At 57.3% G+C, this 24,929-nt stretch overlaps 2 protein-coding genes and 1 long non-coding RNA gene across 3 annotated transcripts; 2 read left to right on the top strand and 1 right to left on the bottom strand.

The window, feature by feature from the left end:
• The first annotated feature begins 787 nt into the window (after window positions 1–787).
• On the top strand, window positions 788–7,067 carry ANGPTL4 (angiopoietin like 4). Its single transcript, XM_003981783.6, has 7 exons — window positions 788–1,305; window positions 1,502–1,612; window positions 1,749–1,866; window positions 4,072–4,185; window positions 4,556–4,651; window positions 4,749–5,030; window positions 6,404–7,067. The coding sequence occupies exons 1-7, from the start codon at window positions 964–966 to the stop codon at window positions 6,583–6,585; spliced, it is 1,245 nt and encodes a 414-aa protein (XP_003981832.4). The 5' UTR covers window positions 788–963; the 3' UTR covers window positions 6,586–7,067.
• A 76-nt stretch (window positions 7,068–7,143) lies between these two features.
• Window positions 7,144–13,997, bottom strand: LOC123382025. The gene is made up of 3 exons (XR_006589783.1): window positions 13,817–13,997; window positions 9,015–9,273; window positions 7,144–7,279 (listed from the first exon to the last, which is right to left on the bottom strand). It is a non-coding gene; the product is annotated as an uncharacterized LOC123382025 (long non-coding RNA).
• A 134-nt stretch (window positions 13,998–14,131) lies between these two features.
• RAB11B (RAB11B, member RAS oncogene family) lies at window positions 14,132–24,496 on the top strand. Its single transcript, XM_003981782.6, has 5 exons — window positions 14,132–14,265; window positions 21,504–21,699; window positions 22,202–22,395; window positions 22,723–22,803; window positions 23,461–24,496. The coding sequence occupies exons 1-5, from the start codon at window positions 14,226–14,228 to the stop codon at window positions 23,604–23,606; spliced, it is 657 nt and encodes a 218-aa protein (XP_003981831.1). The 5' UTR covers window positions 14,132–14,225; the 3' UTR covers window positions 23,607–24,496.
• Window positions 24,497–24,929: the final 433 nt, after the last annotated feature.

Here is a 24,929-nt window from a genome sequence, read left to right as displayed (position 1 = left end):
GTCGGGCTCTCTCTTCCAGAACAGAGGGACTGTTTGTTGAATGAGTGAATGAGTGAATAAATGAATGAGGAGTTAGGAGCCCTTCTCTCCGTGTATCACCTCTTCCTGTTCTGAGGTTTTTGGCTTTGATACAGGAAAAGGCTCACACACTGCAGACCCTGGGTGGGAGTGGGGGGCAAGCGGGGGAGTGAGCCCTGAGCTGGAGTCTGAACAAGATAGACCGGGAGCCACCCCGAAGGGGCAGTCAGTTGTGGGAAGCGGGATGAGGGACGTCAGGGGATCCGACAAACACATCTGCAGTGACGAATCCTTGAGCGGGAAGGAGCGTGGGAGCCCAGAGTCGTCTCCCTGGTCGTGCAGCCTGGTCGCGAGCTGCTCTCCGAGAAGTCTCCGGGGGCGGGGATGTTTCAGGTGTCCCGGGCATGCCCGGCCTGACTGGACTCAGCGCACCGGGGCCCTTTCTTATTCGTCTCTCTCTCCAGCTTTTGACTTGGGGAGGGGGGTGGGGGGTCATGGGTACCGCTGAGCGCGGCGGGTGCAGCGTGGAGGGTTTGGGATTCCGGTGTTTGGAAGGGGGCCCCCGTGAGGGTCACGTCTTCCAAGGTCTGCAGAGGAGACGCTCCAGGGCCTGCTGGAGGAGCCAGAGTTTTGCACCCCGAGGGCGCCCCCCCCTCCCCAACTCCCCGGCCGCTGGCTCCCAGAACCCTACCCCCGGCCGCACGCCCCGCCCCCGGCACTCCCTGCGCCCCGCCTCCAAGGCTCCCCTTTCCCTCTCTCCGCGGGCTTATAAAAAGGGGGCGTCGCGGGGACTAGCCAAGCCCCAAAGGCTGGCGGCTGTGATCGGAGCCTTCCTTGCGGCTTCTGAACGCCAGTGAGTCTCCGCCAGGACGCCCGCGTCGCCAGCCCTCGACTCTCCAGCCCGCGCCTCCGCCTTGCGCTCCCGCGCCCAGGCCACCCGGAAGGATGCGCTGTGCGCCGACGGCCTCGGCAGCCTTGGTGCTGTGCGCCGCCACCGCCGGGCTGCTGAGCGCGCAGGGCCGCGCGGCGCCCGCCGAGCCTCCCGAGCCGCCGCGCTTCGCGTCCTGGGACGAGGTGAACGTGCTGGCGCACGGGCTCCTGCAGCTGGGCCACGGGCTGCGCGAGCACGTGGAGCGCACCCAGGGGCGGCTGGGCGCGCTGGAGCGGCGTCTGCGCGCGTGCGGGGCGGCCTGCAAGGAGTCCGGGGCGTCCGTCGCGCCCCCGCGCGCGCCCGAGAGTGTGGGCCCCAGTGGCGAGGCCGCCCCCGAGACCCTCGGCAGCCTGCAGGTACGTGGGCTCCCTCTGCCCTCCTGCGGGTCTCGGACAGTGTGGGCGGGAGGGGGACGCATCCGGGACTCCCTAGGCTCCCCTGCCCCGGTCTCTCGGGAGGGAGAGCTGGAAGGCCAGACGAGTGACGATGAATGGAGAGGCTGGCCGCAGAAGGCCGGGTCCTCACCGCGGTGCTGTGCGCACGCTCCCCCAGACTCAGCTCAAGACCCAGAACGGCAGGATTGAGCAACTCTTCCACAAGGTGGCCCAGCAGCAGCGGCACCTGGAGAAGCAGCACCTGAAAATCCAGAGTCTGCAGAGCCAGGTGCCTGATGCTTTTGCCCCGGGGTTGGGAGGGAGGCCGAAGCTCGTCCTGTAGGGGGCGTGGACCTATAGCCAGGCAAGTTGAGGGGCCGGAGCCAGCCGGACCTGACATCCTCCTCCTGTCCTGTCCTGTCCAGGTGAGCCTCCTGGCCCCCATGCACCTGGGCCACAGGACGGCCAAGCCTGGCAGGAAGAAGAGGCTACCCAAAATGGCACAGCTCGTTGGCCCTGCTCACAATATCAGCCGCCCGCACAGTGAGTGTCCAGCCCTCTGCTGTCCTCTGGCAATTCCTTCCCCCCAACCACCACCACACACACACACACACACACACACACACACACACACACCACTCCTGTCCCCCTCCTTGTCCTGTCCACCTGGCCCTGGGTTCCTGTGGGCTCACTAGTCTCTGGTAAAGGGCTGATGGGCACATCCCATCTCATCATCCCTGACCCTGACCAGGTAGGCCACCCCACCCTTCTTCCTGGCAAGCCAGTGGCTCTCCCCGGAGCCCTGCTGGCCACTAACTGGAGCAGGGCTTGGGGTCTTTAAGAGGGTCCAGGAGGGACTTGAGCTGCAGGGGTGTGGGGAGGGGGGCGGTGCAGGTCAGAGACGCCTTCCTGAAGGTTGGAACCTTCTCTGAGGGCACACTGGTGGACAGGAGGGTGCCAGCTATGGAGCCTGGAGTTCTGACGGTGAAGAGCGATGGCTTCCTGGGAGGGGGATTCTGAGCTGGGGCTCCCCCCCACAATGGTATCTTGGAGCGTAGCTCTAGGAGGCAGGTAACCCCCATCTCCCTGGCCAGACACACCACTCGCTTTTGCATCTCTAACAAATCCAGGGCTCCTGCCCCCCACACCTGGTGCCTCACTCCCCTCTTGGTCCCCGAAGTCCCTGATCACCCTGATTCCTGCAGAGAATGAGCCTTTGCCATCAGCACAAGCTCTGGGTCCTTCATTGTGCATCCCAGATCGCCCCGGACGTCCTGCCCGTCCCCCCCCCCCCCCTCCCAGCATGTCTCCGTGTGTCTGACACAGGCTCACAGCTCCTGGTGTCTCTGTCCCCACCCTTAGTTCGGGGCTCCAGACCCGGCTGGCTTCCCTGTAGTCCTCCTACCCCATCACCCCGCCTGGCATCCGGGGCTGTGTGCAGCCAACTGGGTAAAAGTTCGGATTCCCCCTTCACACCCTGGGTCTGGCTGCGGGCTCCCTAGTCTTGAAGGCTGCCCCTCCCCCTGCCCTCCCCCACTCTTCCTCCTTCCCTCACCGGGCCTGTAAGGGTCCATACACCGTCCCAACCCCCCTCCCTGCCCCTGCGCCTTGAGGGGCTTTGGAGCTTGCCAGCAGGCGTGGGTCTGGGCTGGGGGAGGTGACGGTGGGGGATGCGTGGGTTTGGGGACTCCCAGACCTGGGGCTCAGCCCTGCCAAGTAGGGGAAGGTTCAGAGCTGGAGAGACAAACAGCTCCTTCTAATGGAAGCCACATTCGTGGTTTGGCCGGGTGCCGTCCCCCGATTGGAAGGGAGGAAAGTAGGGGAAAGGCGAGCTGCTCCAGGGGCCGGAAAATGTCTCCAGTCACCCTGGGCCCGCCCCCATCCCCCTTACCCCCACCCTTCAGCGCGGACTTCCCCTCCCCCGCGCGACCTTTTCCCTACTTTCCAGGCTCGACTGGGGGCGGGGACTTCACAGCCTTTGGGCACAGCCCAGCCATCCCTCCCTCTTTCCCTCCCTTGTCTTCCTCCTAGGTTCCTTAGTCTTGCCTTCCCCTTTACGTGGGATCCCAGGTGGGGCCCCTGGCCTTGCAAGCCTCATGCAGAGCGCCGCCCCCCCCCCCCCCCCCCACAACAGAGAGCGCTTCTGCTCAGCCCCACTCCTATCTTCTCCACCCTGGCCCGGCTTCTCAATCACTCATGCCTCCAGTCTTTATTAAACACCTACTGTGGGCCAGGATTAACCTGGGCACTGGTGCCAGACTGTGGGCAAAGAGCCACTCTGTCCCTGGCCCCATGGAATCCTCATTCAGTGGCGGGGAGACCACTGGATGACTCCAGTGTTGTGGGCAGGAAGTCCCCGATGCTTCTTTTGGGAGCCTGGCCTGGTCTGGGGGTCAGGGAAGGCATCCCTTCTAGAAGCTGGGATCTTTAGAATGAGGCAAGAAAGTCCTGAGGGAAGATCTCTCTGGCATGTGACTGGCATGTGCAGGCATAGAGACGGGCGTGTGCAAAGTCCCTGTGGCAGGAGGGTGTGTGATACAAGGCTGGCTGTGTGGCCTGAGGTGAGAACGCAGTGTGGGAGGAGGAAGGATGGTGGGTGGCTCAGGGGCCATCCAGGACAGGGGATGCTGTGAACCCAGGATTACCCCCTCATGTCCCCTGTCACCCACTGCCCAGCCCCTAACATGCCTGTTTCCTGAGGCCCCTCCTGCTTCAGTCTCCCCGCCCCTCTCTTTGCCTGCCCTTCAGGGCTGCCCAGGGACTGCCAAGAGCTGTATGAAGAGGGAGAGCGGCAAAGTGGACTGTTCCAGATCCAGCCCCAGGGGTCCCCACCCTTCCTGGTTAACTGCAAGATGACCTCAGGTAGGATGCGCTGGCCCGCTGGGGTGCCCTGCATCCTGTCATGGGCCCTATTGCCGTTCCAATCAAATGCAGCTCCCCGCCACCACCCAGGGTTGAGCCAGGTTCAGTGGACCTAGAGAAACTTCCTAGATTTCTAACGCTCCCTCCCCCCCCACTCCTCCCTCCTGGGGCCTTGGGACAATGTCTAGGCTGAGCCCCTTGCACATTGGCCAGCCCACCTTTAACCACCTTCCTCTAGTCCTGCTGGGGTGAATGAGAAGACCTTGGCCCTCTCTGGGTTTGGAGGCAGTTTAGGGTTTGAGAGCCAGATGGGAAGTCGGGGGCCCCTGCAAAAAGCGGCCTCCTGATGGCATTGCACCTCTCTGGGCAGATGGAGGCTGGACTGTAATTCAGAGGCGCCAGGATGGCTCCGTGGACTTTAACCAGCCCTGGGAAGCTTACAAGGCTGGCTTCGGAGACCCCCAAGGTGGGTGTTTCCAGCCGGGGGGGGCCGGAGGCAGAGAGGGGAGGAGGGGGCGAGGAGGTGGGTCTGACTCACCGATGGGCCCCTCTCTCCCCTGTAGGTGAGTTCTGGCTGGGCCTGGAGAAGGTTCACCGCATCACGGGGGACCGCGGCAGCCGCCTGGCTGTGCTGTTGCAGGACTGGGAGGGCAATGCTGAGTCTTTGCAGTTCCCCGTCTATCTGGGTGGTGAGGACACAGCCTACAGCCTGCAGCTCACAGCTCCCGTGGCCAGTGAACTGGGTGCTACCACCGTGGCACCCGATGGCCTCTCCCTGCCCTTCTCCACTTGGGATCAAGACCACGACCTCCGTGGGGACAAGAACTGTGCCAAGAGCCTCTCCGGTGAGCAAGCTCTGTGCCTCCCTGTCCTGCCTTGCACCACGAGGTCGAGACCTCCTCTCTCTGCCTCTGTGTTTCCCTGTCCTGCCTTCAGTGCCAAATGCCGTCCATTCTCTGCCCCCCTTTCTCCTAACTTCCTGTGTGTCTTTGGGCAACTGACTTATTACCCTGTCTCACCTTCGGTTTCCCCATCTTTAAACTGGGTATGACCACAATGCCCACTCCATAGGATTACCTTGAGATGACATTTGTGGGATAGTGGCCGGCACGTGGCCCAGCCACCAAGATAAACCCTGTGTTGGCTTTTGTTTTTGTTTTTTAGTTTATTTTGAGAGCGAGAGAGAGAGAGCAAGTGGGGGAGGGGCAGAGAGAGATGGAGAGAGAATACCAAGCAGGCTCCTTGCTGTCAGCTCAGAGCCTGGCCCAGGGCTGGAACTCATGAACCATGAGATCACGACCTGAGCTGAAGTCAAGAGTCAGGTGCTTAACTGATTGACCACCCAGGCCCCCCGACCCTGTTGTAATGAAATTGGAGGCAGAACCCAGGCTCTATAAAGTGAAACATATGACATTGCTTTTTTGGTGGGTCAAAAAATGATGGAATACTAGTAATTTTATATGGTTTGATCAAATATAAGTTGAAGAAATGGACGATGATCATAGAAAGTCTTTTTTTTAAATAGTTGTTTAATTTTGAGAGAGAGAGAGAGAATGTGCAGGGGAGGAGCAGAGACAGAAAGGGAGACTGAGAATCCCAAGCAGTCTCCACACTGTCAGTGTAGATGTGGGGCCCAAACTCACGAACCCTGAGATCATGACCTGAGCTGAAATCAAGAGTCAGACACTAACTGACTGAGCCACCCAGGCACCCCAGAAAGTCTTTAATAAACGTTTCCCACGTGTCAGGTACAGAACAGTAACTCGTCACAGTCACAGACACAAAAGCTGTAGTTACTGGGAAGGGGTCCAGAGCCCCTGAAACTCCTTTGTCACAACCTGGGGTCCCTCAGGACGTTGTGTGACCATCACTAGAAAAGTCTTCCCCTCTGAAGTTTATAAAGTCCGGGGCTCCTGGGTGGTTCAGTCGGTTGAGTGTCCGACTTCAGCTCAGGTCATGATCTCACGGTTCGGGAGCTTGAGCCCCGCATCGGGCTCTGTGCTGACAGCTCAGGGCCTGGAGCCTGTTTCAGATTCTGTGTCTCCCTCTCTCTCTGCCCCTCCCCTGCTCACACTCTGTCTCTCTCTCTCAAAAATACAGATTAAAAAAAATAATAAAAAGTTTGTGCAGTCCAACACCCAGCCGCCTCTCGGTCCCAGCCTCCGTGGAGGCACAGGGACCCCAGCCTGACCAGTTCCTTTTCCTCTGACCCCGGCAGGTGGCTGGTGGTTTGGCACCTGTGGCCATTCCAACCTTAATGGACAGTACTTCCGTTCCATCCCACACCAGCGGCAGCAGCGTAAGAAGGGCATCTTCTGGAAGACCTGGAGGGGCCGCTACTACCCGCTGCAGGCCACCACAATGCTGATCCAGCCGACAGCAGCTGAAGCAGCCTCCTAGCCTCCCCACTGGGGCCTGGCTCCCAGGCTCGTAGACAACAGTGACTTTGACTCTGGCCCAGCGTGTGGCCACTCCCTGCTCAGGCAGGGGCTCGAGACGGGGGCCATCTGGAGCCTCACGGACAGAGAAGATGCTCACGACTGGAGATGCCCCCTTTCTGAGTGGCGGGGTGCAGGTGATACCCTCTGAGGGCAGAGCTACAGGGTTGCAGGGCACAGAGCCAGGAAGCGTGAGACGGAGGGGCGTTGAGGCCCGCTCCTTGCCCGCCTAAGGAGTCGAGGACACAGAGGGACCACTCGGGGGCAGCCGAGCCAGCCCTCGACGGCGGATTCAGTCACATTGACTGGCTGGGGGACCAGGGCTCCCGTGGGCCCCCAGTGCCCTCACGGTGCTCTCGTGTGTGGGTGCTGTGGGATGAGCCGGTGCCAATGACATCCGGGTGGAGCTCACCAAATTCTTGCAATAAAAGCAACCTCAGCACATTTCGTTCTCCTGTGTCCTTTGGTTTGTTTTAAAAGTGGGCAGTTTCAGAGTCCACATAAATATGTTCCCAGGGTAGAGGGTGAACACTCCCAGGTCCTTCGAGGACAATGCCGATTGGTCCTACAACTGATTTCGATTTCCTCCATATATTATTTCACGACGTGGATCTCAATTTTTGTTTTTCAAAAACCAAGACCCTCATTCAGTCCTTCTGGAAGCAGGTAATAGAGAAAATGAGAACCCCGCCCCCCCCTTTTTTTAAGTTTATCTATTTATTTATTTATTTTGAGAGAGCTAGAGCATGAGCAACGGGGGGAGGCAGAGAGAGAGGGAGAGAGGGAAATCCCAAGCAGGCTGCGTTCCCGTCAGTGCACAGAGTCTGACGCAGGGCACCAACCCACGAAACCCTGAGACCGTGACCTGAGCCAAAATCAACAGCTGGATGTTCAACTGACTGAGCCATGCGGGCGCCCTGAGAACGCCTTCTTCATCATACTTAACACATGTGAATCACAATGAACTGTTTAGCACCCAGCCATCTGATAGAAATATAATGTGAGTCATGCATTTTAATTTTTTTCTAATAGTCACATTTAAAAAAAGGGAGAAAAAGGGGCGCCTGGGTGGCGCAGTCGGTTAAGCGTCCGACTTCAGCCAGGTCACGATCTCACGGTCCGTGAGTTCGAGCCCCGCCTCAGGCTCTGGGCTGATGGCTCAGAGCCTGGAGCCTGTTTCCGATTCTGTGTCTCCCTCTCTCTCTGCCCCTCGCCCGTTCATGCTCTGTCTCTCTCTGTCCCAAAAATAAATAAACGTTGAAAAAAAAATTAAAAAAAAAAAGGGAGAAAAAAAAACAAAGAAAAAAAAGAAACAGATGAAATTAATTTTAGAAATGTATTTTTATCAAGCCCAATGTAACCAAAATATTATCATTTCAACATGTGAGTGATACACAAGTCATTAATGAGATATTTGACACTGGTTGTTTTTTGTACTAAGGCTTTGGAATCCAGTGTTTGGTTTACGCTTATGACACATCTTAATTCGGACTGGCCGTATTGCAAGGGCTCAGTAGCCAAGAGGCTAATGACCACCATACTGGCCAGTATAGTTCTAGTGTTTACATGAAAGCAGTGCTTTGGGTAGATTCTTTACATTTTTTGCCACATCAGCCAAAGTTTTCCTTTAAGTTGGCTCTTTTATTTATTTTTTATTTTTCAAAAATGTTCATTTATTTTGAGGGGGGGAGGGGCAGAGAGAGAGAGAGAATCCCAAGCAGGCTCTGCACAGCCTGCAGAGAGGCCTGGTGGCTCAGTTGGTTAAGCATCCAACTCTTGGGGGGCGCCTGGGTAGCTCCGTCAGTTAAGCGTCCGACTTTGGCTCAGGTCATGATCTCACGGTTTGTGAGTTCGAGCCCCGCGTCAGGCTCTGACAGCTCAGAGCCTGGAGCCTGCTTGGGATTCTGTGTCTCCCTCTCTCTCTCTGCCCCTCCCTCACTTGTGCTCTGTCTCTCTCTGTCTCTCAAAAATAAATAAATAAATGTAAATAAAAAAATTAAAAAAAGCATCCAATTCTTAGTTTTGACTCCAGGTCATGGTCTCACAGTTCATGAGTTCGAGACCCACATCGGGCTCTGTGCTGACGGTGTGGAGCCTGCTTGGAATTCTCTCGAATTCTCTCTCTCTGCCCCTCCCCTGTGCTCTCTCTCTCAAAGTAAATAAATAAGCTTAAAAAAAAAAAGAGAGAGAGAGAGAGAGAGGCCTAACTGACTGAACCACCCAGGTGCCCCTAAGTTGGCTTTTTTAAAAAGTTGGCCTTACTTACATAAAAATATGTATAGAAATTCAACTCATATTTATAGAGTTCTTACTACATGCCAAACCCTTGTAGTAAATGTTTGGAAACTAAATCCTAGTGAACAGAAAGATTCCTGCTCTCATCAAGCTTACCTTCAAAGCCCTTCCTATCACAGACAGTTTGGCCTGTAATTGATGGTCCAAAGTGAGGCACTTTTGAGTGGGGGGAAAAATACAAATAGTGGTTGACACTGGAAAAATGGGCGGGATTTGACTGAGAAGTGGGCATGAGGCAGCCTTCCCCGGTGATGGTGACGTTCTGAGCCTTCCTAGAGATGGGTTACTCCGCCATATGCCTTTGTCTCTGTGAATGGACACTGAAGATCTATATTGCATTGTATGTAATTTTCACCTCAGAAGAAGAAAACACAAAAAGAGCCATAAACGAATATTGAACTCGAGTTGATGACATGCATGCTGAAGCGTTTACAAGGGGAAGTAGACTAATGTATTCAACTTTCTTTCATTTTTTCCCCAGCTTTTTTAGATACAACTGACATATGATATTGTGTAAGTTTAAGGTGTACAATGTGTTGATTTCATACACCTATATATTGTGAAATGATTACCACCCTAGTGGTAGCTAACACTTCCATCACATTACATAGTTCTCTTTCTTTCTTTTTGTTGTTGTTGTAAGAACATTTATTTATTTTGTTTATTTGTTGGGAGAGAGAGAGAAAGCACGGGAGGAGCAGGTGGGGGGGGGGGGGGGGGGGAGAGAATCGCAAGAAGGCTCCATACTGCCAGCACGTGGCCGGATGTGGGGCTCAAACTCACAGAAGCATGAAATCATGACCTGAGCCAAAATCAAGAGTTGGATGCTCGACTGACCGAGCCCCCCAGGCACCCCCGTGGTGAGAACATTTAATGTCTCCTCTCTTAGCAACTTTCAAGTACTAACTAAAATCACCGTGCTATACATTAGAGTCCTCCAAATTTTCAACTTTCTTTGAAATGCATCAAAAAATAAGATGATGGCTGGTTGGATAGAGAGATGGGTGTATAATAAAGCAAAATGTTAATAGTGGAATCTAGGTATTCTCTGTACAGTTCTTCCCATTTTTCTGCGTATTTTTAAAACTTCACAATAAAATGTGGGCAAGAAAATTCTAGCCAGATCCTGTTGCCTTCTGAAGGCTCTCAGTCTGCCTCAGGGCTCTGTATAAAAAGGGGAGATGGGGCTAGAAAACCGTTCAAGATGGATGGATGAGCAGGGGCGCCTGGGTGGCGCAGTCGGTTAAGCGTCCGACTTCAGCCAGGTCACGATCTCGCGGTCCGTGAGTTCAAGCCCCGCGTCGGGCTCTGGGCTGATGGCTCGGAGCCTGGAGCCTGTTTCCGATTCTGTGTCTCCCTCTCTCTCTGCCCCTCCCCCGTTCATGCTCTGTCTCTCTCTGTCCCAAAAATAAATAAACGTTGAAAAAAAAATTTTTAAAAAAATGAGAAAAAAAGATGGATGGATGAGCAAGAAAGAAGCCTTTCTCCTTGATAGATGATAAAATACTTCAAAACTGGGAAAAAGTTAAGACTTTCTCAGCTTGTGGGTCAATGCTATTTAATGTACTGCCTACAATTGTCACTCCTATCTTATGGCTTGGAATATGTGATGCCTTATCTCCAGGACACATGTTAGGGAAAGGCAACATCTGTCTGTGTCCTGAGGGCCCAGCTGCTGTGTGTGTGTGTGTGTGTGTGTGTGTGTGTGTGTGTTGTTCGTTTGTTGTTTTTGTTTTTGTTTTTAAGTAGGCTTCACACCCAGCATGGGGCTTGAACTCACAACACTGAGATCAAGGGTCGGAAACTTCAGACACTTAATCGACTGAGCCACCCATGTGTCCCTTAGCTGCTGTTTTAACAGGGGAATATATTTTTTCTAATATGCCTCCTAAGTGCTCCTAAGGTAGTAGGGGGCCTCTTTTGGTAGAAGAAAAGTCTGTGACTTTCTTCTCCGGTGACTCTTCCTGGATGATGCTGGGACACAGTAACTTCCGTGGGGCCCTGGCTGAGGACGGGTGATGAACTCCTCAGCTGGAGGCCAGACTCCCTCCAGGCTCCTTGTCTGGGGGTGTCCTGTACCAGGCGGGCTTGCAGAGTCTCCCTTGAGCCCGTTGTGGTTGGAACTGGTGGGAAGTCCCATCTGTGGAGGTTGGCAGGGGAGGGGGTCCCCCACCTATGCCATTTCAATTCTCAAGCTCTGCCAAGAAAGCTCATCCCCCCCCCAAACTGTCCCTTCTCCTCCTCTCTTCCATCTCCAGGAACAACACAAAGAACAACCACCATGACTGGGAACCAAACAAGAGCCAGGATGTGAATCCAGACCCATTCAGCTCTTCAGCGACATCATTCTCCTGGTTGACTAGAGACTGTGTACTAAAGCTTGATGGCCTCAGCTCCTGCATCTGGAAAATGGGAGGGGGGGGGCACTGGTACCCCACCCTTCCATTCCCACCCCTTTCTGTTCTCCTGGTGCTGTGAGGATTTCATGCAGCAGTAAATGAAAAGCAGCCCAGACAGCGTCTGGCTAGTAGTGAGCACACAATATAAACATCAGTCGTCATTACAAATACTATTATCACTCTGAGCTACGCTGGGGGGGTGGGGGGGCAGGAGAAGGGACCCTGACTCAGACAGGAGAAAAAGCTTCAGGGTGAAGATGACTTTTCAGGCAATTTTCAAAGAAGGATGAAAATTCCACCAAGAAGGTGGGGGAGGGAGAGGACATTCCAGGAAGAGGACACAGTGACATCAAAAGCCTAGTGACGTCATCAGAAAGTGAAGCTCGCTGGGGGAATCAGTGCATAGCGCCCCCTGTCTGCAGCATTTGGGCAGGAAGTGGGGATGGTGAACTGGGGGCGGGAGGGGGTTTGAGCAGGAATGTGCTCTTCAAGCCAGCCACCCAGGAGTGTGCCGACAAAGCCTGGGAGGGGCCACTCTGGTCTGGCTTCCGGTCTCGGCTTTTTCACCTCTTCTGAGCTCTTGGTCCCTGGATCCAATTCTTCAGCCACCACGGCCATCTGGCTGTTCAGATCCATCAGAGTCTCTCTCACTTGCTGTTGTGTCCCCCCCGAAATGCTGTTCCCACCATTTCCTCCCCTTTCCCCAAACTTAGGGCAAACGCCATCTGCTCCAGGATGCCTTCCCTGGGTCCCTAGCTAAGGAACGCCAGGATCACATAATGTGAGTCATTCCCCTCACTGCACGCCTCCCATTCTGAAACTACCTTGTGCATGTTGTTTACTGGTTTTTCATCTGCCTGACCCCATCAGACTGTCAGCTCTGTGAGGGCTGGGACTTTGTCTCATTCGATACTGTATCCTTAGCACCTAGAGTCCTACCTGGCACTTAGCATGTGCTTAGTAAATGTTTACTAAATGAAGAACCGAAAGATTTTTAAACAGCAGAGTGAGACAATCTGACTTATGTTTTAAAAAACGGCCCTAGGGGCTCCTGGGTGGCTCAGACGGTTAAGCATCTGACTCTTGATTTGGGCTCAGGTCATGATCTCATGGGTTCCTGAGTTTGAGCCTCCTGTAGAGCCTGCTTGGGATTCCTTCTCTCCCTCTCTCTCTCCCTCTCCTGACTGCGCATGCAGTCTCTCTCTCAAATAAATAAACTTTAAAAGATGAGATAAAATAAAAGACTGCTCTGACTGGGGCGCCTGGCTGGCTCAGTCGGTAGAATATATGACTCTTGATCTTGGGGTGGCAAGTTTGAGTACAGGAAAAAGATTCTGTACTGGACAACTGTACTGGTCCAGGGACTAACGACAGGTCTAGGATTGAGGGGGTGAGAAGTGGTCAGAAACTTAGGAGGGAAGAGGAACAGAATAATGCAACTGAGGGAAAAGAGGGGAGGAAGAAGCAGGGGACTAAGAGAGGAGGAGAGAGAGGAGTTCATGACCTTTGGCTGTGAGATGGGCATTGGAGCAGCACGAGGTAGGGGGTGGTGTGGGGAGAACACAGTCACAGGGGGAGGAGTAGACCTGGAAGAAGAGACCAAATTAGTGTCTGAGATGCCTGTTGGACAATCCAGGGATGAGGGCTAGGAGGCAATTATAATAATTACAATTATGGTCATAACAAAATAACTAGCACAGAGCTCTCTGGTTATATTATTCATCACTGATCAACTATACATTGAGCACTGGGGACACAGCACCCACAGTGACAGATAGTCCTTGCCTTCATGGGGCTGATGTTCTGCTGGCAGGGGACTAAAGAGATTACTGGATCAAGAAATATATATACACACATATATATTTATATATATTTATTTATTTATGTATATATATATATATATATATATATATATATATATATATATATATTTCTTTTTTTTTTTTAAATAAGCTCTACGCCCAACGTGGGGCCCAAACTCCCCACCCTGAGATCAAGAGTCATAGGCTCCACCGACTGGGCCCGCCAGACCCCCCCCAGAAATACATCATCTAATGTCAGGTAGTGATAAACCCTCGGGGTGGGGAGGTGAGGAGGCGAAATAAAACAAGGCGAGGATTTATAGAAGGGGAGATCATGTTGGAGGAGTCTGACGTCCAGGAAGGATTTCATAAATATCTGTTAAAGACTTAATGACAGAAAGTGGATGGTTGATTTACTGAGTGTTTAGGGAATTGATCTAGTTATCCTCAAAAGATTCCAGGAGGTGAGTTCCTTCCGTTATGTAGCAGAGAAAACTGAGGTAGAGGGGTATCTTAATGACTCAGAAACGTAGTGATGGAAACCCAACCAAGCGAGGACAGGGAAACACTAGGTGGAAATCCCCCCTCCCCCACCAGCTCAGAGGCCCCCGGAAACGGTCATTTGCCAAGGCGGAGGAGGCAGAGCAGAGCGTATTGACCTATGACGTCATCGGGACGTTAAATAGCGTAACATTACCTGGACGTAGACCCATTTCCCTTCCCGGACAGGTCCTCTGGTACTCCGGGACCTCCTGAATCAGGCCTCTCATTGGTTACTCGCTCCATCAATCTGTTTCATTCTTACAGTCTTCCGCCCCGCCTTCCAGAGCCCACCTCTGATAGGCTGACGCGGCCGTCACTTCAAAAAGGTCCGCATTCCTTCCGCCTTTCTCCAGGAGACCGAGGGCGAGAGGGGTGGATCCCAGGCAGCGCCCACCCCTGAGGCTCTGCTTCCGCCTGTAATTGGTTGCCTTGGGTGCCGGTCGCTACGCCACCCGCCTCTTATTGGTCATCCATCCGCCGCTCTGCGCGGCGCCGGCTCCGCCCCCGTCGGGTGTTTGTGGTGGGGCTGCGGAGTCGCCGATCCCGCCGGAAGCGCCAGGACAATGGGGACCCGGGACGACGAGTACGACTACCTATTCAAAGGTGCGGTCGGTGGGACACAAACGGGCGAGGGGACGACGGGGAGGTGGCGGACCGAGGCTGCGCTCCAGACTGCTGGGCCCAGGCCGGAGCCCGGGACTTGGGGCCCGGCGGGTCAGGCAGCCGGGAAGGCCAGGGAAGTCTGGGCTCAGTCAGCTTTGCGGACCGGACCGGCGGCCCAGAGAGGCCTGGGGGCCTTGGATGCGCCGAGGCGGGGCTGGGGCCGAGAGGGGGTGGGGCCCGAAGCGGTGGGAGAGGCCGTTAGGGGCGGGGCCTCCAGGAGCCGGGCCTCCCCAGCGTTTGGCGGGCCGGGCTGGGTGGAAAGCTCCATTCGAGACGGGGGCGGGGCCGCCAGAGGCGGGGCTAGGGCATGGTGGGCGTGCCCAAGAAGTGGGCTGGGACGGGGCAGGTGGGGGTGGTGCTCTCGCGGAGTGGGAGGAGCCAGCCCTGATTGGTAGCAGCATGTCTGGGGGCGGGAAGAGACGGCATGGTAGGGGTTGAGGTGTGTGGTAGGGGACCCTGGAGTGGGGTGCTGACCCAGAATTGCTTGGAGGGGCGCCTGGCGGGGGGACTGTGTGTGCGAGGCTTGCTGGTTAACCGCAACTATTATCTTTGAGCTCTCAGAACTCTTAATTATCGAAGTACCCGCCCTTTCCCAAGCATTCCCGCTCATGAATTCGTTGCATGAATTCACCCCAGCCCTGTGAAGTCGTCGATATTCTCCAGCCTCTCTCTGTGGACTTGGAAACTGAGACCCAGAGAGAGAGGGCACGTGTTGGAGCAGGATTTGAATCCAGGTCAGCTGTGGGCTTTACCACCTAAGGAGTATATATGGGACTAATAAGCTTATCAGACCACCTCTCCCCACACATGCGCACTGGTAGGCCTGCTTTCCGCCAGCCTGCTGGAGGATCGTCCCTGCCCAAGGGACAGAGGGCTCTAGAGCCTCGAGTGAGACCTCGGCAGGTCAGGCAGCCATTGCTGGCCTAGCTCCCTCAGCCTGCAGCCCCAGCTGGGAAGACTCCCGCCATCCGCATCGCTGGCGTTGTGCACTGATTTCAGAGTCACTGGCTTCACGGTGCCAACCTGGGCTTTGGCCAGGTCCTGTGCTGTCCGTTCTGGGCTCCCTGGACGACAGTGGTTGCCCTTGATAGCTACCCTGGGGCCCCGTGAGACACCATTGTCCTGCCGCCTGCCGCTTGAGGGTCTGCCTCCCAAACCAGCTGTTGGTATCTCCCCCTCGTTGGGCAAGCCTGGAGATCCCTGGGAGTGCAGTCTGTGTCCGTCGCTGACCATTGTGTCTGTGGTCTCCTCTAACACGTTGGGGCTGGGAGCCTGGGGATCTTGGGGCTGTGGAGAGCCAGGTGGAGCGCTCCCTACCTGGGATATCCATGTGGTGAGAGGCTTCCGGGCTGGGGGAAGGCCCATGCAAAGGCCCAGAGTTGGCACACAGCACCGTGGGCCCAAGGAGCTGTGTGCAGGCTGATACGTCACTGGCAGGTGAAGCTGTGTGGTCAGCAAGCATCAGTCCGAGGCCTGACTGAGCCTTGGGGTCTCACGTTAGGGGCCGGGGAAGCTCAATCAGGGCTTTGGGGACTGGCGACAGGTGGACCGGACTCCATCCTGCTGCAGCTGGTGCCCGGAGGCCACTGCTCCCCAGGTCCTGACTGGTCACCCGCCTGGATGGGGACCCCCAGGGCAGGGGGCGTTTCCCCAGGAGTCACCGCCAGGTTTTGATGGTCCTTTCCCACTTGTTATTTTCAAGCACTTGCTGTTATAAATAACTCAGCTCAGTGTTTTTCCCAGTCATCTTTTGCCCTTTGGGTTATTTCTTTGAAGTACGTTCCCAGAAGCACCGTTACTGGGTCAGGGGCAGTGGGGCGGCTGTGTGCTTCCCGGGACTCAATCTCCAGAGTCTGCTTCCTGGAAACACAGATCTGACTTCTGCGGCAATTGGCAGGGGTGGGGGTGGGGAGGTTGCCCGTCCTGCTTTCCTCCCCCACTGGCCTCGTTTCCTGAGTTGGCAGGTGCCCTGCTGACCTTTCCAAGCAGAGTTAGGAGTGAAAGTCTAACCCACAAGGTCAGTACTTCCCAGACTGCAGTCATCTGAGACCACCTATCCACACGGATGCCTTATTGGAGGTCTCCTCATTGTCTTTTCATGTATCTCTTTAAATCCACTCAGTTTTTCACTCACTTAAACGGGAAAAGGAAACGGGGTGGGTCTGGCACATACAGAAGAAAGGAAAAGAAGCCAGCAGGTAGGCAAGCCACCACTGTCCCATCACTTGCCAGTGACAAGACAGCTGAGACAGAAACATGAATATACTGTCGCCCCAGACCCTCCTAAGACCCCTGTGGCCTGCAGAGGGGCAGGTCTGGGCATTAGACAAGTGCACAAGGTAAGAGCGTACCAGAAGGGGTGACAGGGGCCAACTTTCTTTTTTGTTTGTTTGTTTTTTTATCAAATGTTTTGCTTCTTTTTGAGAGAGAGAGAGAGAGAGAGAGTGTGTGCATGAGCAAAGGAGGGGCAGAGAGAGAATCCCAAGCGGGCTCCATGCCATCTGCACAGAGCCCAACGAGGGGCTTGAACTCACGAACCGTGAGATCATGATCTGAACCAAAACCAAGAGTCAGATGCTTAACCAACTGAGTCACCCAGGCACCCCACAGGGGCCAACTTTCTGACCTCGAGGCTTGCCAGCCCTGCTTCCTGGTGGGAGGGGGCCATTCAGGAGCAGGGGGGCCAATGATCCTCCTGCCCCCAACCCTGTGCTCAGCCTCCCCCAGGCTTTAGTCACCTTCTGGCCCTTCCCTTGGCACGGAGAGGCCACACTTTACACCCGGGACACAGCCTGCCCCTTGTTTAGCCCTCCTGCCACCGCCTTGGTTATGTTGGCAGCCACATCACACGTTAGCTCCCTTGACCTCCAAGACCAAGGCCAATAGAATCCCCCTGGGTGTTTTCCTCACTGCACATTCCCCTCCTCCCACAGGAGTAAGGTTGTTTATTTGTACCTAATTATAGATCTGCACGTTTATCCTGCTAACATTTTATCCTGTCAGCCATGGGGCTATTTTCCCAGCCTGCAGATCAATCCCTGGGGGCCACCTCTGACCTCTCTTCTGGTAGGCCAGGCTGCGGGGTCCACAGTGAGAGCAGCTATGTCCCCAAGGGCCGCCGAGGACTTCCTAGAGCCCCTGGCCACTCACCTAGCCTGTGAGGATGTGGGTCGAAGTGGGACGCTGCTGAGGTAGCCCAGGACCTTGTCCTCCAGGCTTTGTCTACTCCTGGACCATCTTCAAGTCCTTTTGGGAAAGGGGTCGAGCAGAGAGTTGCAGCCGGCACCCAGGGAACAGGCCAGGCCCCAGTGCTCACCCGCCTCTGCTGAGTGCTTCCGAGGCAGCCTCCTGGCTCTCCAGCCCGGGCAGGGCCCCCACCAGACCCGCCAGTAAGGACCCAAGCGCACCATCTTCCTCCAGTGAGCAGCCTTCCCTGTGTCCTGGCTTTGGGCACCTGTCTGTCGTCTACTCTGATGCCCCAGGGCATGGCTGTGGCAAGATCGCCCCCAAGCGCCAGTCCCTGGGGCCTGGGATGGTCAGGGCTGGCTTCCTGCAGGAGAGGCAGGGTCCTGTTCTTGCTGGAGTAGGGGAGCCAGCTCCCCTATCCCCGCAAATGGCCACTCAGTCCATGAGTGTCCTGAGTACGGGCTTCAGGGGTGCCGTGCTATCGTGGGGCAGGTCAGAGGACCCTGGGCCTTAAGAAGCGCCAGCTCCTTGTTTTTGCCAACTGGGCTTGCCTGCTCTGCCAGCCAAATGGCATGTCCAGGGAGGCAGTTTCTGTGGCCATTGGTGCCACCAACTTCTGTGGAAATTCTACGGGCTGTGTCCTCAAGGGCCCTTTATTTCCCCCAAGACAGTAGATCACTTGTGCCTTGGACAATGCCGTTCTCATTCCCAGCCTGCACAAGGGGCCGGCCTGGCCACTGCCCCACCGGCCACCTCTCTGCGTTGGGCACCGTGTGCCAGAGACTGTCCAAGCAGCCTGGCCTTCCCGTCGTTCATCTGGGCCGTGGCTGGTGGCTCTCATCCTGCTCTGGCCTCCACTTTCTCACTGGGGGACCCTGGACCAGGAACTTTGTCACTCTGGGTTGAGTGTCCCCAGCTGTAGAAGGGGAATGATAATATGAACATTTGTCCCAGGGGTGGCCCTGAGAACACAGTCACAAAGCCTTTAGGGCTGAGCCTGGCCCGAGGTGCTAAGGGGCTTGTTGGCTAGGCCACAGCAGAGTGGGTGGGGCCAAGGGGACTCTGAAGTTGTATAGTTGTGCCAAGGCTGGGAAGGGAGGGAGCAGGTAGGGGTGGGGATACAGGGCAGGGCCCAAAAGGCACCCTCTTGGTCATTTCCTGTTCTATTCCTAAGGGTATAAAAATTGTGAGCACACCCCTCCAGCCTTGGCCAGGTCCCCCTGGCTGCGTGGGAAGGAGGGGAGGGCTTGGGGGTGTAGGTGGTGGGCCCCACAGCATGGCTGAGAGCCACGGGCCCATGTCCGTCCCCACTCTTTCCACCTTTCTCTGAAGTCAGCTCGCCATCTTCTGTTGGGCACCCCCAGTGTCACAAGAGAACACTGGCCCTGTTATCACAGGTGTCGTGGGCCAGGCCACATGGTGGTTTGAGGGGAGAGGAGAGGCCTGACTTGAGGGGTTTTGAAGGATGAGCAGGAGTTTGCCATGTATTCCAAGGGTCAGGAAGCCCCTCCCCCCCCCGCCCTGCCCCGCCCCGAGCTCACCCCTGGATGCAGAAGACATGGGTTCAAATCGTGATGGACAGCTTTCCAGCCAGGAGGACCTGGGCAAGTCACTGTCTGGTGAGCATGGTTGGGAGGTAGGAGTGAGCCCTCGTTAGGCTTGGCATTCTCCCGCTTCCTAACCTGTAAAGGTTACATGAGACGTGTGTGAGGGGGGTCTATCAAGGGCTTTCTTAGTACAGACTCATTAAAAAAAATTTTTTTTTAACATTTATTCATTTTTGAGAGTGAAAGAGACAGAGCATGAACAGGGGAGGGGCAGAGAGAGAGAGAGGGAGACACAGCATCCGAAGTAGGCTCCAGGCTCTGAGCTGTCAACACAGAGCCCCATGTGGGGCTTGAACCCACAGACTGCGAGATCATGACCTGAGCTGAAGTCGGACGCTTAACCGACCGAGTCATCCCAGTACAGGCTCATTAAACATTCTTCTTGCTCTTAGTGTTCTTGGCTCTAAAGTAGCCGGCCGAGAGAGGGTGCTGGGTCCTGGGTGCCTTGCCTGCCTCCTCACCTGCGGCCTGAGGATGGTAACCTGGGCATCTTCCAGGGGGCAGGGAGGCTGGGACGCCCCACCGGCCGCCTTGGCATCGGTTCATTCTGCAGGCGTGGATCAGGTGCTTCCTGCGTGCTGGGCGCTGCACCAGGCCGGGACCCAGCAGGGAAGGAGACTGTCTGAGGTTCCTGCCCTTGTAGCCCAGTGGGAAAGACTAAATAAATAAGTGAAGGCTGCAGTGTGAGAGAGTGGGGAGAGCTGTGGAGGAAGTCAGGTGGGGCAGGGAGTGGGCTTTTAAGCGGATGGCAGCGAAGGCCTCTTTGGTCGAGTGCCATCAGAGGGACCACACCGAGGAGACGAGGGCAGACACCAGGCAGGTACCTGGGGAAGAATGGTCCAGGCGAAGTGCAACGTGCCCCTGTATATCTCCTAGTCCTGGTGAGGAGGCCCGTGTGGCAGGAGCAGAGTGGGCGAGAGGGAGAGAGGGAGGAGGGGAGGGCAGGGAGGGCACGGGGCAGGTCATGCAAGGCTCTGTGGGTGGGCCTGGACTTGGACTTTTACCCCAGGGAGGTGGGCGCCCTGGAAGGCTGTGGGCAGAGGAGGGCGGGGCCTGGCTTGGCAGCTCACAGGCGCCCTCTGGTGGCCTCCAGGAAAACAGCCTGTTGGTACGAGCGTAACCACCAGGGCTGCAGGGACGCGTGTGTTGCGGACCAGAGTGGGGGCAGTGATGCCGGTCAGAAGCCGTGGGAATTTGGGCATGCACATATACAACTTTCCACCGAGGAAAAACTTTTAACTAGGGCTGTGGGTGACCAAGCCTACAGCCCCCGTGACTTTCCACTGGACAGACCCACCCTTGGGTGCCAGAGCCCAAGGCCCCCACGTGTAGTTTCCGCCTGGGGTCTCTGGCCAGACAGCCGCGTACTGTTTCTTCTACGTTGTACATATAGCCGCGCGTGTGTGCGCGGCACATACACTGTGCACACACAGACGTGAGACTACCTGGGTCTAAGGACAGCCTCTTGGGCTCAGACTCCTGGACCATGTCATGTGGCCCTGTCACAGAGCCTGGGGCACCTTGGTCCCTAGAGGCAATGCTTCTATGGCTGGGGTAGGAAACTTGGGAAAGAGAGGGATAAAGGCAGAGACTGGAGGGGCCTGCTCTGCCCTCTTCAGGACGACTCTTGCTCTGGATGTCTGCAGAAAGGGCTGACTCTGGGGCCGTGGGGGTGGCAGGCTCTGTCCCCTCCCAGCTGCATCCAGAGGGCACATTCCTGTTCCGCATGAGCCAGCTGTGACTGTGCTGGGGCCCGAATGTGGATTGGCTTGCAGCAGCTCTCCAGAAGGAAGCAGAGGGTGGGCGCGGGGGTGAGGCTTCCCATTTCCTGTTACTTACAGCTCCAGAGACAGACCCCTGCAGGTAAGAACCTAGGGGAACTGTAGTAATAACCGCTCCCCTGCCTGTCTTAGCACGCTAGATGCTAGCGGAGTTCTGATCCTGCCATTTCTCCTCGAGTCCCCCTCTTGCAGAAAAGGCAGCCCAGAGAGGTTAAGTGACTTGCCCAAGGTTGCCCAGCCCTGGAGCTTTCTTGGCCACCGGGCTGCCGTGGAGGTTCAGGGGTTCCGAGTGGGATCCCCACCCTGCCTGCCTGCCAGAATGTCTGGGTCCCTACACCGCAGCTGAGGCCGCTCTGCTCTGAAGAGACCAGAGACGGCAGGGGTGTCGTGCTGTCCGCAGTGGCTGTGCTTCTGGAAGCCCAGAGCCTCTGCTTCTGCCCCGGGAAACGCGGTGCCTCGGGCTCCGACCGCCCCGATGTCGGTTTCCGAGTTGGCTCCGCACCTGGGACGCCACCGTTCTATAGGTGGACGTGGGTGGTGTGTGGGCCTTGGCTCGGGGACGCCGGCCCGCAGAGCCTTACCCGTGTCCCTCCTGCCCCCAAAGTGGTGCTCATTGGGGACTCAGGCGTGGGGAAGAGCAACCTGCTGTCACGCTTCACCCGCAACGAGTTCAACCTGGAGAGCAAGAGCACCATCGGCGTGGAGTTTGCCACCCGCAGCATCCAGGTGGACGGCAAGACCATCAAGGCGCAGATCTGGGACACCGCCGGCCAGGAGCGCTACCGTGCCATCACCTCTGCGTGAGCGACAGGGCCGGGGTGATGCAGGCAGCCGTGGGGGGGGGGGGGGCCCTGGGGAGAAGGATGGGTAGGACTCGCCGGCTGCGTCCTCCGGACTCCCCCCGCTGGTCACCTTCTCATGTCCTTAATCCCTCGGGATGGGTGTGTGTCCGTCAGCCTCCTTGGTGGTCAGGCTGGCCGAGCCTTTGGTGGGCGCTGGAGCTCTCTCTTGCCCAGCAGTGGCCCTTTCCTTCTCCCCTTTTGTGGCCGACCCCAAGGGTGTCTTCTGACTTTGGGTCCCAGACTACTTCCTCTGGTCCCGTATTCCCCAGCTGAACCTGGGGAGCAGAGCCTGAACCTCGGGATACAAGCATCTCCCGTGAGGCCACCACGGCTGCCCCTCGGGCGGGCCCTGTGCCTCCTGCTCTGTGTGTGGGCTGAGGAATGCCGCCCCCGGAGCCTGGTGCAGGGAACTGGCGGCCGGCTCAGGCTTGGGCCCCGCGCCCCGCGTCCTGCCCCACAGCTACTACCGCGGCGCGGTGGGTGCCCTGCTGGTGTATGACATCGCCAAGCACCTGACCTACGAGAACGTGGAGCGCTGGCTGAAGGAGCTGCGGGACCACGCCGACAGCAACATCGTCATCATGCTGGTGGGCAACAAGAGTGACCTGCGCCACCTGCGGGCCGTGCCCACTGACGAGGCTCGTGCCTTTGCAGGTGAGTCACGCTGGGCCGGAGCGGGTGAGGCTGGGGGCTGCCGGGGCTTCCCCCACGGGCCGCATTCCCGAAAGGCATGCGACTGAGGCATCGGAGAAGCATCTGGAAGTCAAGCAGCACCCCCACCCCGGCCCCTGCCATCTTCCCTGTCTGTGCCCACGGCCTCAGTGCCAGCTTCCCCTTCCTGATGCGTGGGCATCTCGGTCCTCTCCCTTTGACCCCAACCCTTCTTTTTCCTGGGCCAGGCAAGCAGGGTCCCCGAGAGGGCGCAGGACAGCACCCTCCACCACCTCCCCGCTCACCTGGGCATTATTCTTTTTGTTCCAGAAAAGAACAACTTGTCCTTCATTGAGACCTCAGCCTTGGATTCCACCAACGTAGAGGAAGCTTTCAAGAACATCCTCACAGGTGGTCACAGGGCCTGGCTGAAGCCATGGTGGCCCCCCGCGTGCCTGGGGAGGGCGGGCGTGACGGGAGCACCTGCCACTGGGGTTGCAGGCTCCGGAACATAACCTCTGGAGCTTTATTCTTTAAACCTGTGAGTGGGTCTGGACTGAGAACAGACATGGCGTGCTCCATGGGCTCAGGCCAGATCGCGGCCCTGCTGTCACTCAGGACATAGAGACCCTCCTTCCACCCAGCTTCTCCAGGGGGGCCCTCCCTGGCTTCACCAGAGAACAGTCAGCTTGGGCAGCTGCGGAGCAGGCGGCATCAGGGGCGCAGGGCCCTCGGGCTTCTGAGAGTTTATTCTCGGGGGGATGGGGGGGGAGCTCTGATCTTACAGGATAAAAGGCCGGGCGGGGGGGGGAGGGCTATATGTGACCAGATACGGTCTTGCCTTGCTGAGCACACAGCCAGCACTGGGTGAGGATGGAAACCTCCAGGAGCCCACCCCCTGCCACGGTTCCCCTTGACCTGACGGGGGGCACAGTGGGGGCTGTGGGCTCAGCCTGGGGGGGGCGGGGGCAAGGCGCGAGGTCTAGATGAGCCCTGCAGGGGGGCGGGGCGCACAGCGCCCTCACCCCCTGCTCCCCCCACTGCTCCCCCCCCCCCCCCCCCCCGCAGAGATCTACCGCATCGTGTCGCAGAAGCAGATTGCAGACCGCGCTGCCCACGACGAGTCCCCCGGCAACAACGTGGTGGACATCAGCGTGCCGCCCACCACCGACGGACAGAAACCCACCAAGCTGCAGTGCTGCCAGAACCTGTGACCGCCCCGCGCCGCCCCGCGCGTGCGTGCACGTCCTCGTCCTCCGCCCGCCCCTCCCCCCTGCCGTCCTCCCTGCCCTCCCCTCTCCGCCCCCTCCGTGACTGGCTCCTGCCCTCCCATCGAGCTCCGCATGGCTGGCCGGCCGGGCCCCGGAAGAACAGGAGTGGGCGGCACCTGCCGGCCCGCTCGCTCGAGGAAAGCCGGAAGCCCCTGTTTCTTCTGGGGCCTCCGTGTGCATCTCGGCGGGGCGGGGCGCATGGGCCAGGAGGATGGGCGCACCGAGCGGGCTTCTCCGGTTTTCCACGGCAGACTCCAGGGAGCGATTGCCTCCCGCCCTCTGTGGCCAGTTGGCCCAGCTGGTCCGCGGTCCCCATCCGGAACCCCCTTCCGGGCTGATGCTCGAAGAGCAAGGCGCCAGGGGGCCGGGGCAGGCGGACACTCTCGGCTCTCGGCACCCCTGTCCCCCCACGCACAGCCAGCACCGGCACACGCACCGGCACACGCCTTCGACCTCTCCCGTGCGTGCGCGACTCCAGCTCCCGCCTGTAGATTTATGCTGGGAGAAGACCCCCCCCTCCCCTCCCCCTCCTTTTGCACGCGGCGCGCTCTCCGGCCCTTCCCTGTGCCCCCCTCTGTCTTGTCTCCCGTCTGGTCCGGAACCTGTTTGCAAGTGAAGCAATATCTCCGTGTTTTGTATATACAACCGCTCTTGTAGCCTTTGGTTTTTTTGTTATTGTAGAGAAACACAGATTCTTTATACACTTTGTAAGATTTACGCCAAACCCCAGCTCTCGATCTCTTATTCTCCCTGTGGCCCCTGCACTGTTGCCCCGGATGCCTCATTTCTTCAGCCCGTTACTAAAATGTATACTCCAACTTCCTGTACAGAAACCTGCCGCTGCGCCTTTGTCTTCTTTCTCTCCGCCAGGCGGCCACAGCTGGGTCCTCCTCGCTGCCCACGCCCTGCTGCGGGGTGCCTCACCCTGGCCCGGCCCCCCAGGGAGCTAGAAGACCAGGTTGAGGCCCCGCTTGGGACAATGTGGAGGCCCATGAGCTGACCCCAGGGGCCTTGGCCTGGGGGGGGTGGGGGGGGAGAGGATCGAATCCTCTCTAAGCTGCCCCTGTGGCTGGGGTGGGGGGGGTGTATTAAATTTCCCGGCCCAGGATCCAAGGGTGCCTCCTGGCGGGGGGGGGGGGGGGGGGGGGGGGGGGGGGGGTGGTCATGAGCCGTGTCCACTGCCCCTCATTCACAGCCTTGGGGTTGTTCATCCCTGCTGTCCACGGCTGCCTCATCACCTGGGGTCCCCGCAAGGACAGGCGAGAG

Source organism: Felis catus, chromosome A2, assembly GCF_018350175.1.
Source record: "Felis catus isolate Fca126 chromosome A2, F.catus_Fca126_mat1.0, whole genome shotgun sequence".
NCBI lineage: Eukaryota > Metazoa > Chordata > Mammalia > Carnivora > Felidae > Felis > Felis catus.
This window is presented reverse-complemented; position numbering and strand designations above follow the sequence as displayed.